Source organism: Meleagris gallopavo, chromosome 3 (genome assembly GCF_905368555.1).
Source record: "Meleagris gallopavo chromosome 3, MGAL_WU_HG_1.1, whole genome shotgun sequence".
NCBI lineage: Eukaryota > Metazoa > Chordata > Aves > Galliformes > Phasianidae > Meleagris > Meleagris gallopavo.
The window spans coordinates 90,080,071-90,097,494 of NC_139406.1; the positions used below are offsets into that span (position 1 = coordinate 90,080,071).

The following is a 17,424-nucleotide window of genomic DNA, read 5'->3' on the forward strand; positions in this document are numbered from 1 at the left end:
GGGATGGGAAGGGTTGAACCCAACACCCATCCCATCCTCTGCACCATCTGGGGGGAGGCACAGGGGGTGAGATTAGGCCTGGGTATGGGAGAAAATGATCCTGTTTTGATTTTTTGTTCTCAGCAATCAAATCTGTCTTCATAGAATCATATCATAGAACCATATCATACAAAGACCTGGGTTAAAAAGGACCACAATGATTATCGAGTTTCAACCCCCCTGCTATGTGCAGGGACGCCAACCACCAGACCAGGCTGCCCAGAGCCACGTCCAGTCTGGCCCCGAATGCCTCCAGGAATGGGGCATCCTCAACCTCCTTGGGCAACCTGTTCCAGTGTGTCATCACACTCTGGGTGAAGAGTTTCCTCCTAATATCTAGCCTAAACCTCTCCTGTCTCAGTTTAAAACCATTCCCCCTTGTCCTATCACTGCCCACCCTTGTAAACAGCTGTTCCTCCTCCTGTTTCTATGCTCCTTTCAAGAATTGGAAGGTCGCAATGAGGTCCCCTCATAGCCTTCTCTTTTCCAAGCTAAACAATGCCAGTTCCCTCAACCTTTCCTATTAATTTTTAATTAATAAATTAAATTGATTTTCCTGTGGTCAACACTGTTTTGCCCATGACAGCAATTGTTAAGTTATCTCCCAACCTTTATCTCAATCCATACACTTTTTCATCTTGCTCTTGCCCCCATCCTGTTGAGATAGAGTGGGCAAGCAGGTGGGTGGATGCTTGGCCCTCATCTGAAGTCATCCTGCCAGAGATTAAACCAAGAAAAGGACTGTAGTAACATCTTTATCTGTGAGTACTTTAGCAGAATAAATTATAACCAAAGAGATTAATCCAAATGGAATTTGAACATAGAACATGAAAACTAAGTGTCGTCTCAATCAAGATATTTTTTTCATTTTTCTGACAAATATGTGAGTATGACAAATTTGGATTAAAAAGCTTCTTGATAGGCAATTGCTCTTACGATTATTGTTGAAGTTTCAAAATACTTTCACCACAAAGAAAAAAATACTAAACTAGTTCATGACAGGAGATAGAGAATACTTGCCAAACACAAATACACTTTCTTTTTCTTAGGAAAAAAGAACAAGTGATCTTGCATTCTGTTGCAAATGAAAATTCCACAGAATTCTAGGAACTTGCAGTCCCCAGACAGAGAAAAACATCTTGCTTTTGGCTGGAATAGTCAATTTTCTTCACTGTATCTCCAATGGTGTTATGTTTTGGATTTATTATGAAAATAAGTGTTGATATTACCCCAATGTTTCAGCTGTTGCACAGCAGTGCTTACATTATGACGACGAATTTGAGATTTCTCACACTACCATGCCTGCAAGGAGCTGGAGGTGCACAAGGAGCTGAGAGAGGATACAAACAGGATACTTTATCCAAACTGTCCAAAGGGATCTCTCGTACCACAGGGCATCATGCTCAGCAATAATAACTGAGTGGGCCTGGAGCATCTCCCCTACGAAGAAAGGCTAAGTGAACTGGGTCTGTTTAGCCTTGAGAAAAGAAGACTGAGAGGGGACCTGACCCAGGTTTATAAATATCTGAGGTGTGGCGGCCATAGTGGTGAGGCCAGTCTCTTTTCAGTGGTACATGGAGACAGGACGAGGGGAAACGGACATAAGCTGCAGCACAGGAAGTTTCGCACGAATGTACGTAAGAATTTCTTCACGGTGAGGGTGACGGAGCACTGGAACAGGCTGCCCAGGAGGTTGTGGAGTCTCCTTCTCTGGAGATATTCAAGTCTCGCCTGGACACCTACCTGTGCGACCTGGTGTAGGGAACCTGCTTTGGCAGGGGGGTTGGTCTCGATGATCTCTAGAGGTCCCTTCCAACCCCTACAATTCTGTGTGATTCTGTGAGTGGGGATAACGGCGTACTTGGTTGCCTACGGGGTGTTAAACCACAACAGACAAATAGGAAAATGATACAAGAACAGATTGTGTCAGAGACCAGAGAACTGTGCAGTATTATCTGCTTCACTCTGCACAGTACAAATGGATGATAAGATGCAGTTCCTTCCCTCTTTTTAACACACTGAGCATCGGGCACCACAGGTAGCAGTATTCCAGGTGATGCTCCAAGGTCCAGAGCACAGACAGCACACAGCAGAGCAAGCATTCCACTGAGACTCCATTACAGTTGATAAGGATAAAAGCAATAATTAACAATAGGAAATGCAGTATAAGGTTAAAAAACTTGAGATTGTTGAATTAACTGAATTAGCACTGGAAAGCTGAACTCAAAAGAGTATAAGTGAAACGTAAAGAAATGCATAATCAAAGACTAGAGCATATTTTTTGTACACTACATAAGATGCTGAAGTAAATAACCTCCGCAAAGAAACAGTTCAACAGGAAACTTAACAAGATGATGGATCAATTAGCCTGTATGTTCTAATAAGAAATTTATTACTGTTTGTCTCACGTCTGTCTTATCTGTTTTCTTCATAAAGATTTGGGGTCTAAAATACCTCTTACTGTATGTTTGTGTAGCAGCTTGTACAACTGACACAGGCTGAAGTCCCACAGCATTTACATACTGTTAAAAAATAACATCTGTAACAGTCAAATTATGAGACACGATAGATGGATTCAAAGGCAGCTTGCCTTCTTCTGTAGACACTAAAGCTGGAATTTAAGAAAATCTGTAAGAAATTCTCAAAAAATTAACAGTTTTTAAAATAAGGTGATGAATTTAAAAAAGGACAGAAGTATTCGTCATTAAAGACTCATTCACTCTGATTAGAAGTGCGACTGAAAATGACAATTAACATCAAAGTTGAGACCAAAAGATAGAATTAACCGAGAAAATATTCTGAATGATTAAATGCAATAAAAACAACTAAAAGTAATAACATACGTGATCGTACTGAAATATCTCTTAGGACTTCTGACATCATCATCAATAAAATGATTATCTTAATAGAATTACATAGGCTACTTGAATTTTCAGACCAGGCAAGTCTTGAAACCAAGTATCTTTCTCACAAATAAATATCTATAAGGTTCGTAAGAACATTAAGTGAATAAAATCTAGCTATGAAATTGAAGCAACAAAGGAATTCTGAAATAGATGCAAAATGGTCTAATATACCAATATGAAGATCACATTCAAGATCACTGCTTTTAGAAACACACTTATTTCTCTGCAACCTTTTCCCCCCCAGAGAAAAGAGACTTAAGGCATAGTTTTGCTTCTCTTAGCATGTAATTAGTTCCTTTGATGAGTTTATGTATTTAAATAGTCTCACATCTGTCTTTAGGTCCCCTATGCACAGAATGAACAAACGCTAACATTTCTGCATAATGAAGTATTTGCTGCAGTTTAATTTACTTCGCAAAACATTATCCTTATTTAATAGAAGCTTTTTTCAAAGATTCCTTCTCACTAACAAGTTACCAATTATAAAACAATCCAAAACAGCAGCTATTGTTCTTGTCCTGTTTAACGTCAGATATCAGAAATTAAACTATAAAGACTTGGAAGAAGAACTAATTATATTCACAATGTGAAGATTCTGTAGAAATCCTTCATCTAACAGCAGAGAGTCACCTTACTGCTGAAGCTCCTTAAGCCAGGCTGTACCAAGCAATACAGTGCTTCCTCATGTCTTACTGAGTAAAACTGCCTTGGATACACAGAATTTCCTGACCACAGAATCAAGAACACAAATAGAAGGAACTCTGAACTCATCACAGGGAAGATCTGAAACATTCAGAGAACCCTCTGTATATCTTTGGCAACTACCTTCAAATATAAGCCTTGTTTTCCTAATTTTAAGTAATAAAGAGTCCTAAGAACAGCTGTTTCAACTGTTTGCAAAGTAATTAGTTCTAAAGATAGGAAGGAAAGGCTGCGGAGTGACCTCATTGCAGCCTTCCAGTACCTAAAGGGAGCCGATAAACAGGAGTGGAGTCAACTCTTTGAAAGGGCAGATAACAGCAGGATAAGGGGAAATGGTTTTAAGTTGAAACAGGGAAGATTTAGGTTGGACGTCAAAGGAAATTCTTTACTGTGAGAGTGGTGAGGTGCTGGAACAGGCTGCCCAGAGAGGTTCTGGATACCCCATCCCTGGAGGTGTTCAAGGCCAGATTGGATGGGGCCCTGGGCAGCCTGACCTAGTAGTAAATGTAGAGGTTGGTGGCCCTGCCTGTGACAGGGGGTTGGAGATTCATGATCCTTGAGATCCCTATCAACCCAGCCTATTCTGTGATTCTCTAAAAGCAACGCAGATTGTGACAGAAGCACTCAATGGCAGGTTTTAATGGGACACACATACCTCTGTGTTATTGGTGTGTTATAAGACTGTATTCATATAAACCCAAGTCTCAGAGTTGAAGCCCCTACCACATAGAGAATGGCAAGTTCCTGGCATAACAGCTATGGTCTTAGTGACTGGGCACTAAGATGTCAAGTGAAATTCAGCAGAAATAAATGGGAAAAAAATCATAGCCTTACATGTGAAATAAGAGACTCTCAGCTATCATAACTGTTCAGAAGCAAGATTGAAGAGCTGTGACTCAGAGATTCATGAACCTACCAATGAACGTTGAGCAACAGTCAGAAAACAGTAAATAAGCTGTGCGCGTTACTGTAAGGCAAGAAACAGAAAACAACGAGAAGCATTGTTTGGTCACTACTTAAGTACACAGATTGCCTTTCAAATAGCATATAGAGACCTCTGAAAGGATATAGAACCAAAAGCATTCCAAACAGACAATAATGCTGACAAATCTATGGAACCCTTCCCACAAGGTCAGCAAAGCCAAACAGAAATCTTTGCATTGAGAAAGAGACCACTGCGAAAATAACGCTGGAAAAATGTGTAGCATCATGAGCACTGATAAAATGTTTAGAAGATGGACTGTTTCCTGCTTCTCAAAATACAAGGAAATATATACTATTGGAAGGACACCAGTAGGCTGAAAGCTGACAAAAATAATTTAGCTGTGCAGCTTCTCTGCACAGTGTGAGTAGGACTGGCAGAGTGCAAAGAATTTTATGAAAGAGAAACACACTGAGAATGCAAACAATGTCTAAAAACAGAGAATTTGTACCAGATTCTGGAAGTTCCTGAGCTAACAACAGTTGGAACTCAAACACATAAAGGAAAGTCACACATATGTTCATAATTTTCCCTATTTTGTACCCCAGGCATCTGCTCTTAACAATTATCACAGCCAGGATATTGGACTAGACGGTCATTGATCTGATCCTGTACAGCCACTCATGTGTTTTTGTTTCCTTTAATCTAGAAGAATATCTAACATTTTTCTTTACCAGACAGTATAGCATCAGCACACAAGAATTAGATCAGCAATTTTGATTGATAACTTAGTTTATTTTCCAATTGGATAAGTGTATCATCAGAAACATCTGCAATTTATCCTTTCTGTGCTACGTTCTGATTATAAACAACAGGAAGCAATTTCAGCAGCAAGTGAAAACAGATCAAAGTAACAGATGCCCCGCTAAGGGCATTACTTTTAAAAGACACAAGTATTTTGATCATCACTGCAAATCTGGTCTAATCTGGTCCTTATCTGGTCTTCAAAAGCAAAAGGTAACATAGCTACCCTAAGATTAAAAGACATGTCATAATTACCATTGACCTTCTTAGTTCTCTGTTGTACTTCATAACAGGACATTACCTTCTCCTTCAAAATGTGTTGTAAAACTTCAGAGAAATACATAAAAATTACAGTAGCAAGTGAAAATATTAATGTAAATAGCATTTCTAGTAATACTTTTGAAGTACAGGTGGTACCTGTCACCTAGACCCTAACAGATCTTATTTCTTTATCATTACTGAAAAAGGAAGGGTTAATTACCTCCAGTCCGCAGTTGGACAACATCTCAGAGAAGCTCCAGACAGAATTAACAAGGGAAAAACACTGATGCAAGATTTTTTCCATAGGTGGTAGCATAGAAGTTGGATACATATTAATTTAAAAAAAAAAAAAGAAAACTGTTCCACAGCTATTTCAAATCAGTAACAAGGAGAAAGGAATCACAGAATGACCTGGGTTGAAAAGGACCACAATGATCATCGAGTTTCAACCCCTCTGCTATGTGCAGGGTCGCCAACCACCAGACCAGGCTGCCCAGACCCACATCCAGCCTGGTCTTGAATGCCTCCAGAGATGGAGCATCCACAACCTCCTTGGGCAACCTGTTCCAGTGTGTCACCACCCTCTGTGTGAAAAACTTCCTCCTAATATCTAACCTAAACCTCCTGTCTCAGTTTAAAACCATCCCCCCCTTGTCCTATCACTATCCACCCTTGTAAACAGTCATAAAGCGAATTAACTTCTACAGTGTATTTTGTTTGTACCTTATTTCATCTAAAAAACTGCCCAGCATGCGTAGCTTTCAATTATGCTTGAAGATTTATGTCTCATAAATAGCAGAAAGAAGTTGTTTTGTTTTTGGAAGTTACAAAAATAATGAAACTGAAAGAACTGGAACTAAAGACCATAATGTCTACCTTTACAATACTGACTTTCATAATTACTTTAAGTTACGTTGATGACATTGATCAAGTTACTTCTCATATCCATGACTCAGATTTCTTTTCCATTAACGCCAACTAGAAGGATAATTCCAAACAAAACTGAAGCTAAACTTACATTTTGAATCAACTAGCCTACACAATTTCTATACAATGTAATGGAAAAGGAATTGAATACGAGCTCATAAAAGCCCTTAAAAAACAGCAAGCAATAAGTTACTGAAATTTCCATGGCAATATCATCTGCAAGGGAATATGAAGACCAGCAGTTCAGGGATCTGCAAGAAGTGCACTATTTTATGCTCCTAAAACAGTAAAATAATTCAATAGTTCCCCTATACTCCAGTTCTGTAAATTTGTTTCATAAAATTTGTGCTGCATGGAATTACATTTCCTATAAAGGATATTTCTCTAAACCTCAGTTCCTAAGTACCTGTGTTCTCATCAGAATTTCAGGGTGCCTTCCTTCTTCCTTCCATCAAAAAATTTTTTAAAACCTTTACTTAGTAATAATTAAGAAATGGACTCCTGCAAAGTAAATCTTAGTATAGCAACATTACATTTTGTTGGGGCTTTTTTGTGTTTTGTTTTGTGGTTTTTTGTTTTTTGTTTTTTTTTTTTAAATCTATTTTACACTTGAAAAGTTTGAAAAATAACGAGTTTTTAACACTAACTCTTCATAAAATTTTTGTTTAAAAGCATATGCAAGATGATTCACAGAACTCAGTCCTTTTGGCTTTGAATAAGCTATGCATGCCATTTCACTGCAGTTTTTCTATATTGAAAAATATTTGTATTGTAATTATTGATTACACAAACAATGTACACCTAGAAGTGAATTCTAGGAAAAGTTGAGGTAATTATTACATGTCTCTCTTTAAGATATACCGATATTATGTTTTATCAAGTTAATTCAATTACTGTAAATATATCAGACAATTGAAAAAATACAGAATATAGCAATTACTCCAGCAAGACCGTGTTCATGATAGAGAAGAAATCCTCATTACAAGTAGCTGGTACTTGTAATACAGCGTCATTCTAATACAAGCAAACATTGTTCTTACCTCTTCAAAAAAGCTACGAGTTTAAGCATAAGAGAACAGAAATATTTGAAGGATTACACCCTACATACAAGTATGACTCTTCTGCCAAAACTATCAGCCGCTATTAACAATTCTACAATCTTGTAAAATGAAATAACCAACTTCATATTAATTTCTACATCTAAACATCTAAAAGATATTTACAAACTCTATTTTTCTCCATCTTCTTAAGGATATGAAGATACATATCAGAAATGATCCCTATCAAGAAAAATTTTAAAAGAGAGCAAGATGGTATCTCATGACAAAGTTTGGTCAAGCTGTCACAAAAATTCAGTCTTCAATCCATAATCTTCACTGAACAGTTGCTTCTACATTACAAGTTATAAATATTAAAACATGCAACCACATCACACACCGTATTTTAAAGAAGGATGGCCCAAGGACTGGATAACCACTTCTCAGTGGTTCACAAAATGCTGCTGAGGAAGAGGAAATGAAGAACTCACCATCATTGAGATCTTGCAGAAGATTTTCTTGGCACGAGAAGTCCAGCTTCACTTTAATGTTTACAACAAATGTTGCGATCTTCCCAGGTTTCAGAGGAAATTGGGAGAGTGTATCTTCCAGCTTCCAACTCAGGAAGTCTCCATACAGCTTCTCTGTATTAAAATAAGCAAATATTTCATGAGTATAATCACCGTCATAAGAATATTTAATTTCATAACTGTTGTGCAGAGCATTAACTGATTTCTCATTTTCTGTTTAAATTTTAAGATATTTAACATAAGGCATCAGAAACGGTCATAACACTAGAAGACATCAGAGATATTACAGCGACTGAAAGGATCACAAAATTGAAAATATGAATTCAGGTGAAGAATAAAACCAGGAAAAAAATATATATATATATATTATGCCATAGGCAGCATTAAATATAAATTTTGAATACTCAAGAACATAGCCTGAAAATTCACACAGCTCTAAATCTTCTGGGCTCCCACTTAGGAAATGGCACATTAGTGGGGGGAAAAAAAAAAAAAGCAATTAAGATATTACACCAAAATAAGTAAGTTGCAATTCTGAAACACTTGTTGCATCACTACACAGTTGCATCACTACAAAGTTAGTTAATAAGCAACAGAGAGGACAATGAAGGCCATCAGCATTCAATTATTTATAAAGAAAATAAAGTCCTTTCTCAAAATTGGGAAGCACAAAGTATGCAACATTCAAACATTAATAATAGCACCAGATAGGAGTAGTTTGCTTGAAAGATATGGGTTAATAAATGATTTATCATTGATTCTCATGACATGTAACAAGTCATTATTAGCTCCTCTCTCCTACGCCTGAAGCACCAGAAAGTAATATGAGGAAAAGAACAAAAACAAATAATTTTTTTTTTTTTAGACAAGAGGTTTCTGAGTACTGGAACAGCCTAAAACAGCTGCTCTAGAAGTAGCAGGTGGTGATGCCTTTGCATCACTTGTTCACCTGTTTTCTTTTTTCTTCTTACTGCAACCAGTGAGTTTTCTCACCTTTGCCCCTGCAGTTCTCTCCCACATCCATGGCAACAGGGAAGAGTAGGTGTGCAACTCGGTGGGAGTGAGCCACATCCATAAATCCATTAATATTTGCAAGATCATAAAAGGGTGAGCACTGGCAGAAATGTCTATGTACGTAACATAAACCTGATAGTTAGACTGGGAGCATTTCAGAGATATTTACTGATTCATAGCAACACATCACAAATGTCAGCAAAAAATGCTGACAAATTATTCTAAAGGCTCATTTAAAAATAATTCAAGCAATGTTTTGCATAAGGAGCAGAGAAAGTCACAGAGCTCATTTCTGCTCTGTACCAGCCTACATTTACAAGCAAGTTCGTGTATTGGCACTTCAGGGCCTTTCCAGTCACCATCTTTGAGAAAACAGTGGGAAGACTATTTCAGCTACAGTTTAGAATTAAAGATCTAATAAGAATAATTAGAATTCCAGTCAAAAGTTCATTGATTTACTCAGAAACAGCTGCATCCAGAAAAACAAGTGTATATTTTTCCCTTAACTTCTACCTAAATGATAAATGCTTTGCCTGGAATAATTGTCTTCATTCCTCCCTCATCAAATCAATATTATAGACTTCTCTATAAGACCAAAAATATGGTAAAAATAAAAAATCCCACTAATAGTTGTTTCCATAAAGTCACCTCCATCTCATCCAATGATTTAGCTCTAACAATCTCATTGTTCCTATTTCCATTCATTTTCAAGAAAATACATTTTAAAAGCAGAGCAATCTCTATTTCCTGTTCCTGATAAGTAAAAACATAATATGCTACAGGGATATTTTTCCTCAGAGCAAGCAAAGCAGAATGACATATCCCAAGTACTTGACTGTATTTCCAGCTTAAAAAACGAGTTGTTTCCAAAATATATTTTCATTAAGCAAAAAATTTATTTGAAGATATTAAGGGTGAAAACACCTTTTGAGTGAAAACAACCCCTGCAGGTATTAAGGCACCCAAGAAATATACTCTAATTTAACACTTGTAATACAAGACAAAGTCTGAATGCTCAAGTTGAAAGTTAAATAGCAAAGAAAAATCAAGTTAAATATTAACTATAATTGGTTTATAGTTCATTATTATTTTCTTTACCTTCTTTAGCAGTCAGTATTACACGGAATTATATCACAACACTGGGATTGAAAGCTATCAGTTGTATGGAAAATATTCTTATTTTGCATTCAGTTGTTTCCAGAGTCTAAAATCTGCATTCAACAGTTGAAGTTTCAAGCAACTTCTGATCAGGAGTGTAAATGAGAAACTTATTATATCCTTTTTATAGAGACTAAATCACTAAAATCATAACAAATATCATACAGTATCTTACCCATAACCTGATTTCAGGTTCAACATCTTCAGATTTTAAGATCTATAAAAACAATTCCACATTGGCACTTAGTATACCGATTACAAGAAACCATTATTAGAGTCCTAATGTAAATGTTTTTACCTTCTCACCATCACAAGGTACAGAACAATGTACACTGGGATTGCTACCATGCCTATCAAAATTATGATTATATATATAAAATTATAAACAGTTCACAAAAACCATAAAATGCCAACACACAGAGGCAGGCAGCTTCAAAATGGGATTAAGCAAATTTAATTAATGCGCTACTTGAAGAGGACTACATGGGGATACGCATCAACTAAGGATACTGAATAAGTACACTACAAACACAACCATGGCCAGACTTGAGAGCTCTCCCAACGTACAGTCTCCTAAGGTTCTATGAATTCTTGAACCATCAGCCCTAATAGAGCATCTTACACCTCTGCCTTACTTTCTGCTGCAGAACTGGGAGGGTGGGGGTCAGGGGCACAGAACCCTATACTAACTGTAACTGTAATCAGAGAGCCTTAAGATTGCAAATGTAACTTAAAGCATCACAAAGTGTACCTATGTGGAATAGTGTTTGGAGTTGTAAATTCCTGAGAAATAGATATATTATGAAAAACACACAGGATAAAAAGATACAGTTCAGCCTGGAGGACCACTGAGTCTCTAACAACATTGCAGACAACTTAATTAAAACACTTGGAACAGAGAAGGAAAATGTTTAAAGGTAAGGACAAAAAGAAACAAAGTACAAAGAAAAAAAGTAGCAGACTACGGCTGATAGTTAAATTCTGGGAAGACCACAGACAAGACAACTGCTGCTTCTCAAGCTGAGCTTCTGAAAGGAAATAGAAATGCAAGAGCACGAACAGATGACACCAGAAGGTCCCATATCTCTGAATTCAAGAAACAAAAGCACACTGAATACAAGGAGGATAAACAACTGAAAATAAAAATGTGATATGTTTCAAGGCAACAGAATTTCTATAGACTTTCACAGTAATCTGCATCTCTGCTTCTTGCTGCCACACCAGCTGAGCTGTATATCCCCAGCAGAATACACAGGATCCCAAAGTAACAATCAGTTCTGAATGCATAGACATTCATACACATTAACGTCAAGCGCATGTAATTCTAATAAAAACAGAAGTTGTGAATTTACCAATGTAGAGTAACCACCAGGTTTTATGGAAATCTGGAACCGTAGACTGCGCACGTTAGAATTACGAGGTTAAAAACACTAATAGTTTGTGTGCTCATAGGCAGCTAACCAATATTACTATTATATCTTCTTCCAGGTGGAAGAAAAACAGCATCTTTCAAACTGAGGAGATAATTACAGAGTATTTTGGACTCAGACCTAGCAGACAGAAATAGACTTGCAGACCTTGCTATACCCTACAATGTAAATGTATCTTGAAGAGCTGCTTCCACACAACTAACAAATATCCTTATAAGATGACAAGAACTTGCTCTAATATTATGAACCATTTAACATTCATCCCAGGAGTTGGAAAAAAAAAAAGAGTAAATATCTTAAAATGTCCTGAATAACTGTGTCAGCCAGAGTGGGCAGAAAGGAAAAGACCTGAGAAATCCTACAGCAGAAACCACAGCAGACAGACTGAGGCTGGACTACCAATGCTCATTGTCCTTCTCTGACAATACCTTTAGACTAGCTGGTACAAGGGCCTCCCTGAGGACCATAATCCAACTCCAGATCAAAAAAACATTGTAGTTTTGGTTGGAAAAAAGGTAAGCAGATATATATCTGCAATTCTTAAAAATAGCTACCTGGTCCTCAGAGTAATTTTTCTCTCTTCAGATCAGGCATGGTTAAACAGCTGAGACCACAAGCAGATGCTTTCAAAGGCCATGAAAAGAACAGAGTAAGACAGGTGAATTTATTTCCATATGTTTAAGTTCCGGAGAGCAATCTCTTTAGGAAAGGTCAATGAGGACTGTTTGCTTCTATCATTTAAGCTCATTCAGCATGTGCAGCTGGTGCTCACTACTACAGCCTACAAGTCTGGTAAGAATGCCTGGCATGCTTCTCTCAATGCTTCAAGCTTCAAAAACACATCAGGGTCACCTTTTCTCCTGAATGGACTAAACAGCTGAGTTACAAAAGCATTTAGAGAGAACCCTTTAACTTCGACACAACAGTTCTCTGGCAAAAGCTGATTGGAGGCAGAAGATGGAAAGTCATCCTTTGCACATCATCATTCTAAAAAAAGTGTAAGACCATCTGACATGGCAAGTGACAACATGAAGTGACACAGCTGGCCTTCACAGCATACATGTGATGTCTGACTTACAGATACCACAGCCTGCTAGACAAGACTGGTATAACGAGACATTAAAAGACATAATATTGATATTGAAAGACATTTATTGTGCCAACATGACAACTCCCTTTTTCTGATTTGCTTCAGGATCTGTTTCAGAACACAGAGCTGTGATTGTCCCTTTGTAGATGGCACTGGTGAGACAGCACTCCAAATACTGTGTTCAGTTTTGGGCCCCTCAATGCATCAGGTATACTGAGCTGCTCAAGCATGCAGAGAAGAGCAACAAAACTGTTGAAGGGACAGGAAAACAAGACTTAAAAGGAGCAGCTTTGGGAACTGGGGTGTTGCAGTCCAGAGAGGGCTGAGAGGAAACCTCATCACTCTCAAGAACTACCAGCTGGGCATCAGTCTTATTTCCCTGCTGACAAGTGACAGGACACAAGGAAATAGCCCGAAGTTGTGCCTGGGAAGGTTAAGACTGGATATGAGGAAGAATTTTTTCCACACAAGGGGTGGCTAGTCATTGGGACAGGCTACCCAGAGAGACAGAGGTACCCTCAACTCAGGAGGTATTCAAGAGATTTGTGGCCTTTGCACTTAGGGATGTGGTTTACTGATGAGACTTTGTAGTCTTATATTGATGGTTTCAGTTGATGATCTTAAGGGTCTTTGCCAAGCTAAATGATTCTTATGAATCTATGAAATGGCTAGACAGGCACACATGCAGCAGCTGTGCAAGATTTAAGAAATGTCGTAAGTGAAAGAAAAAAAGAAAATAAAGTGAAATCAAGAAAGATTAGAGATTCTGTGTCTTTGGCTGAAGTTAAACAACCATTTCTTATAGCTCCCCAGATGACAGGCAAACAGGCATCATGGCAGATGAAGATGACAACCAGCTCTCGAGGAGACCCCAAGTAGCTTGCATTACAACCATATTTCAGGTAAGAAATAGTAAAGAACATCCAAGAGACCACTTATTATTACATACTATAGATAGTTCCTAACTGCTCTTAACTATAGATCATTCCTAGTGCTCTTAACTATCTACATAATATCTTAATGTATAATAAATTAGGAATTTGTGTTTCTATTAAATACAGTTTCATGTAGTACTCACTTATTTCCATTCATGCAGCATCACTGACAAGACTATGCTGCTGACAAACCTTCCGTTCCCTGTTGATCATTAGGGACCCTGCATCTTGCACTGCAGAGTGAACCTATCGTTATGCATTTGAATCTATTTCAGTTAAGTATTTATTACTGTAAAAACAGTCCATCAAAAAAGGCAAAGGTCTATCCTTTGCAGGACCTACTGCTAACACAACAGAAATAAAATAATCATCACATGTTTAAAGTGAATCATTACTTCTTTTACCATGGACAGTGTTTTTCAGCATTTTATTACATGAATGTGTGCTGGAGGTATAAGTCATAGTTAACTAAGTACGCATTGTCCTACTTCGACAGTTTCAACTACTTTTGTGACGCAAGGAACCAAAGATTGCTTGACAGTACCCTGGGTAACCTAATATAAATCTCTGCTTCCAATAAAAGTTTGGATGATTAACTGATGCTTCTGCCCAAGTAGACTTCTACAATTCTCTGACTCTGCTATTCTCACAATATGTATTTCTCAATGCATGAGTTACATGACTATTTTCTGAACAAGCACACTCTCAACATGTATCACTTTGTTCCTCTCAAAACTCATTTTGTTTTCCAAAATGTTGACTTCAGTCAGCATTCTTATAAAACTTACTTATCCAAAATTTTCCTTTTTCTAGTAAAGACAATTGTCACCATGCTTAAGAACACACAAGAGGTAGTCAGATACACAGAGGCTTTATAATAAAAAGTTACTATATGGAAAGAAAGCGAAGGATGAAGTGAAATTTAAGTTCTACTGAACACACAGTTGAGCACATCAATTTTTTTCCTTATTCCTTCACTGTTCTAACAGTGATATTACGAAGGTTTTAATGTTGTCAAAAATCTATTTTTCAAAATACTGAACCCTTTTAGCTATGTCATGTTGTATACAAAGAGTCTGATTAATACATTTGAAGACCCACGTACACTTCCATTTAATACACTTCACTACATTCATTTCACCATTTAATACTCACACTGTATTTAGTCTTTCCTTTACAAACATATAGCAAGAACTTTGCACAGTAGGAACACACCTTGAAATTACTAAAACAGAACAGTAAACCATTTTACTTAAACTTTTGAAGTTATTCTTGGTAACAACTCCCTGACAAATAACCTATTCTTGGATGATTGGCAACTCCTTGTCTCTCAAGCTGCAGAGAAGAGGATATGCTCTTGAAAAAAAGACAAGCCTGAATGCTGAAAAGAGCAAAAAAAAAGACCAGGTATCACATCGCATTTAAATCATCTGGCACTGACAGAATAAAATCTACAATCAAATGAGATCTTTCTATTGTATGTATAGATTCTATTGCTTGTCATCTGCAGTTCTTCTGTTAATATCATTTTCTTAATGATGCCTCACAGGACAATAGAGTTGACAGACCATCACAAGGAGGTGATATTTGCCTCTCAGACTATTTGTTAAATGTAAGCATGTAATATGGGAGAAGTGAAAGCAGGAAATGTACTGCATATTTCTTCTGCATCTTCAATTCAATCTTTTAACTCAAAGTGTTATATCTTGTTTTATCTGTGCTGTGCTCTTTTTTTTTTTTTTTATAAAGTGTTTCATCCCACATTTTCCTATTACTTACTGAGCAAGCTAGAAGTAGGCTTAATTATCTCCTTTCCTTCAAGTAGAACATTAATGAATTACCATTAGAACTAATTAACTAATCACTGTACGCAAATATAAGAAGTAATTTAGACTCAATAATCTTACTTTTCACCATTTTTTTCTTTTCCCCTTCAGGAAGTTTTAGGTAGGTGTTTTTTTTTTTCCTTTTGCTTTCCAAGCAACAATAAAATGAAGTTGTAAAACATGACTCTTTGACATACAGATGGTTCCATATTTTCCTTGATTTTCTTTCTGCATATTCTTACATTCTCTTTTATTTTCAAGTTTATACGAAAAAAAATTGAAGTTTTTAACAGGCATTATATTTGCATTAATCTGACCTAAAAGAAATATCCTATAAACATAACTAGTCCTTCTTTTATTTATGAAAAAGATTATTACTCTTAATTTTAAAATGGTATACACACCCTTTGTGTTGACTGTTTTCGCCGTGACCTCTAACGTCTCCAATGGTTCTGTTCCAATGTTTTCCAACTTAATGATCAGCTGTTGAGTCTCTCCATTGTAAAGCTGGACAGATACACTAGTGGAGATTTCATCTCCTGAAGAAGGCTGAAGTGTATGAGCGGACCTACAAAACATGACAAACATGCAAGGAGTATTACAATAAGCGCATTAAAAGCTTGACCAACTTATTACATTCTCTCAGCCATTCTTCAAAGACTCAAAAACTATAGCTCTGAAATCTTGAAGACACTTGACATCATTTTCCATTCTAATTTTAGCCACGTTCATTTTCTTTTTTTTTATACTAAGATAAATGTTAGTGTTGTGCACAAACAACATAAAAACGTCTTCCTGACTGAAAGTCTGTTAAAAAAAAAACTCTAAAAAAATTAAGAAATAGAAGAGAACAAGGTTATCAGAATGAGCAGACTTAAAAGAAGCGACTTCTGATCTACCAAGTATTTGAACACCAGATCTGAGTACTAAAAAAAAAAAAAGGAAATTGGGGGAAGCAATTGAATGCCATAGCAGATACCAGTGAGAGCCATCTGCAGGATCCTGAAGTCTTTACCGCTTTCTGATCAGCCCATCAATACTGCAAAAATTAGAATAAATTCAACCAGCGGAAAAAGCCTCAGATGAGATGAAACCTTTATACTTACAGAAGAGGATAAATTAATTTACATTGTTAAACATTCCCAAACTCCACCAACATATACCTACCTTCACACAGGACATCGACAATATCTTTAATGACCAGATTAGCGTATGAAGGAAGAGCATGGTGGGAAAAGCGTATTAGCGACCCTAGAAATAGCCTCACGTATCTCCAAGTGGAAAAATATAAAGAGTAAAAACAACATCAGCATGCGTTCCTCATGGTGAAGGTTTCCAGATGCAGACAACTCACTGTAACAGCAGCTACAGACTGAAAATGCCATCCTTAGGACCCATAGAAGCAGTGGGAGGGTGAGAATAACACCAGGAGAACAGGTAGGAAGAACATACATAACAATTTAAAACACGTTATTCTGTACAGGGTATTTTTTTTCTTCCTTCCTTAATAATATGTACTAACAGTGATTCCTTTAATAGTCTGCTAACAAGCAAACAGTTAAGTTCTTGGCTCTTTGCCCATGAACAACATTTTGAGCATAAGAATACCACAGAAGTGTTTCAGTACACTAGGAAATAGGCATGATGCCTGGCACACTGGCCTGAAGCTTCAGAAGTTTCTAGATCTTGTGGAACTGCCTGTCACTTAAGTTCATCCACACAATAAACCTTGGATAATTTTATTTATGAATTTGTCTTCCTCCCCATCCGTTCTCTTTTTAAAACCTTTGCCATCAATAATGTCTCACTCAGTAGTGTAGTATTTTTATATCATATAAATTTA

At 37.0% G+C, this 17,424-nt stretch overlaps 1 protein-coding gene across 4 annotated transcripts in view; it reads right to left on the bottom strand.

Moving 5' to 3' along the window:
- Positions 1-17,424, bottom strand: part of TRAPPC9 (trafficking protein particle complex subunit 9) — a 467,199-nt gene that overhangs the window by 385,499 nt on the left and 64,276 nt on the right. For all 4 annotated transcript variants that reach the window (XM_085221735.1, XM_085221734.1, XM_085221737.1 and 1 more), the window contains 2 exons: positions 15,986-16,149; positions 8,090-8,242 (listed from right to left, as the gene is read on the bottom strand). In XM_085221735.1, coding sequence (XP_085077861.1) covers positions 8,090-8,242; positions 15,986-16,149 — 317 coding nt within the window. The remainder of the gene's footprint in view (positions 1-8,089; positions 8,243-15,985; positions 16,150-17,424) is intronic.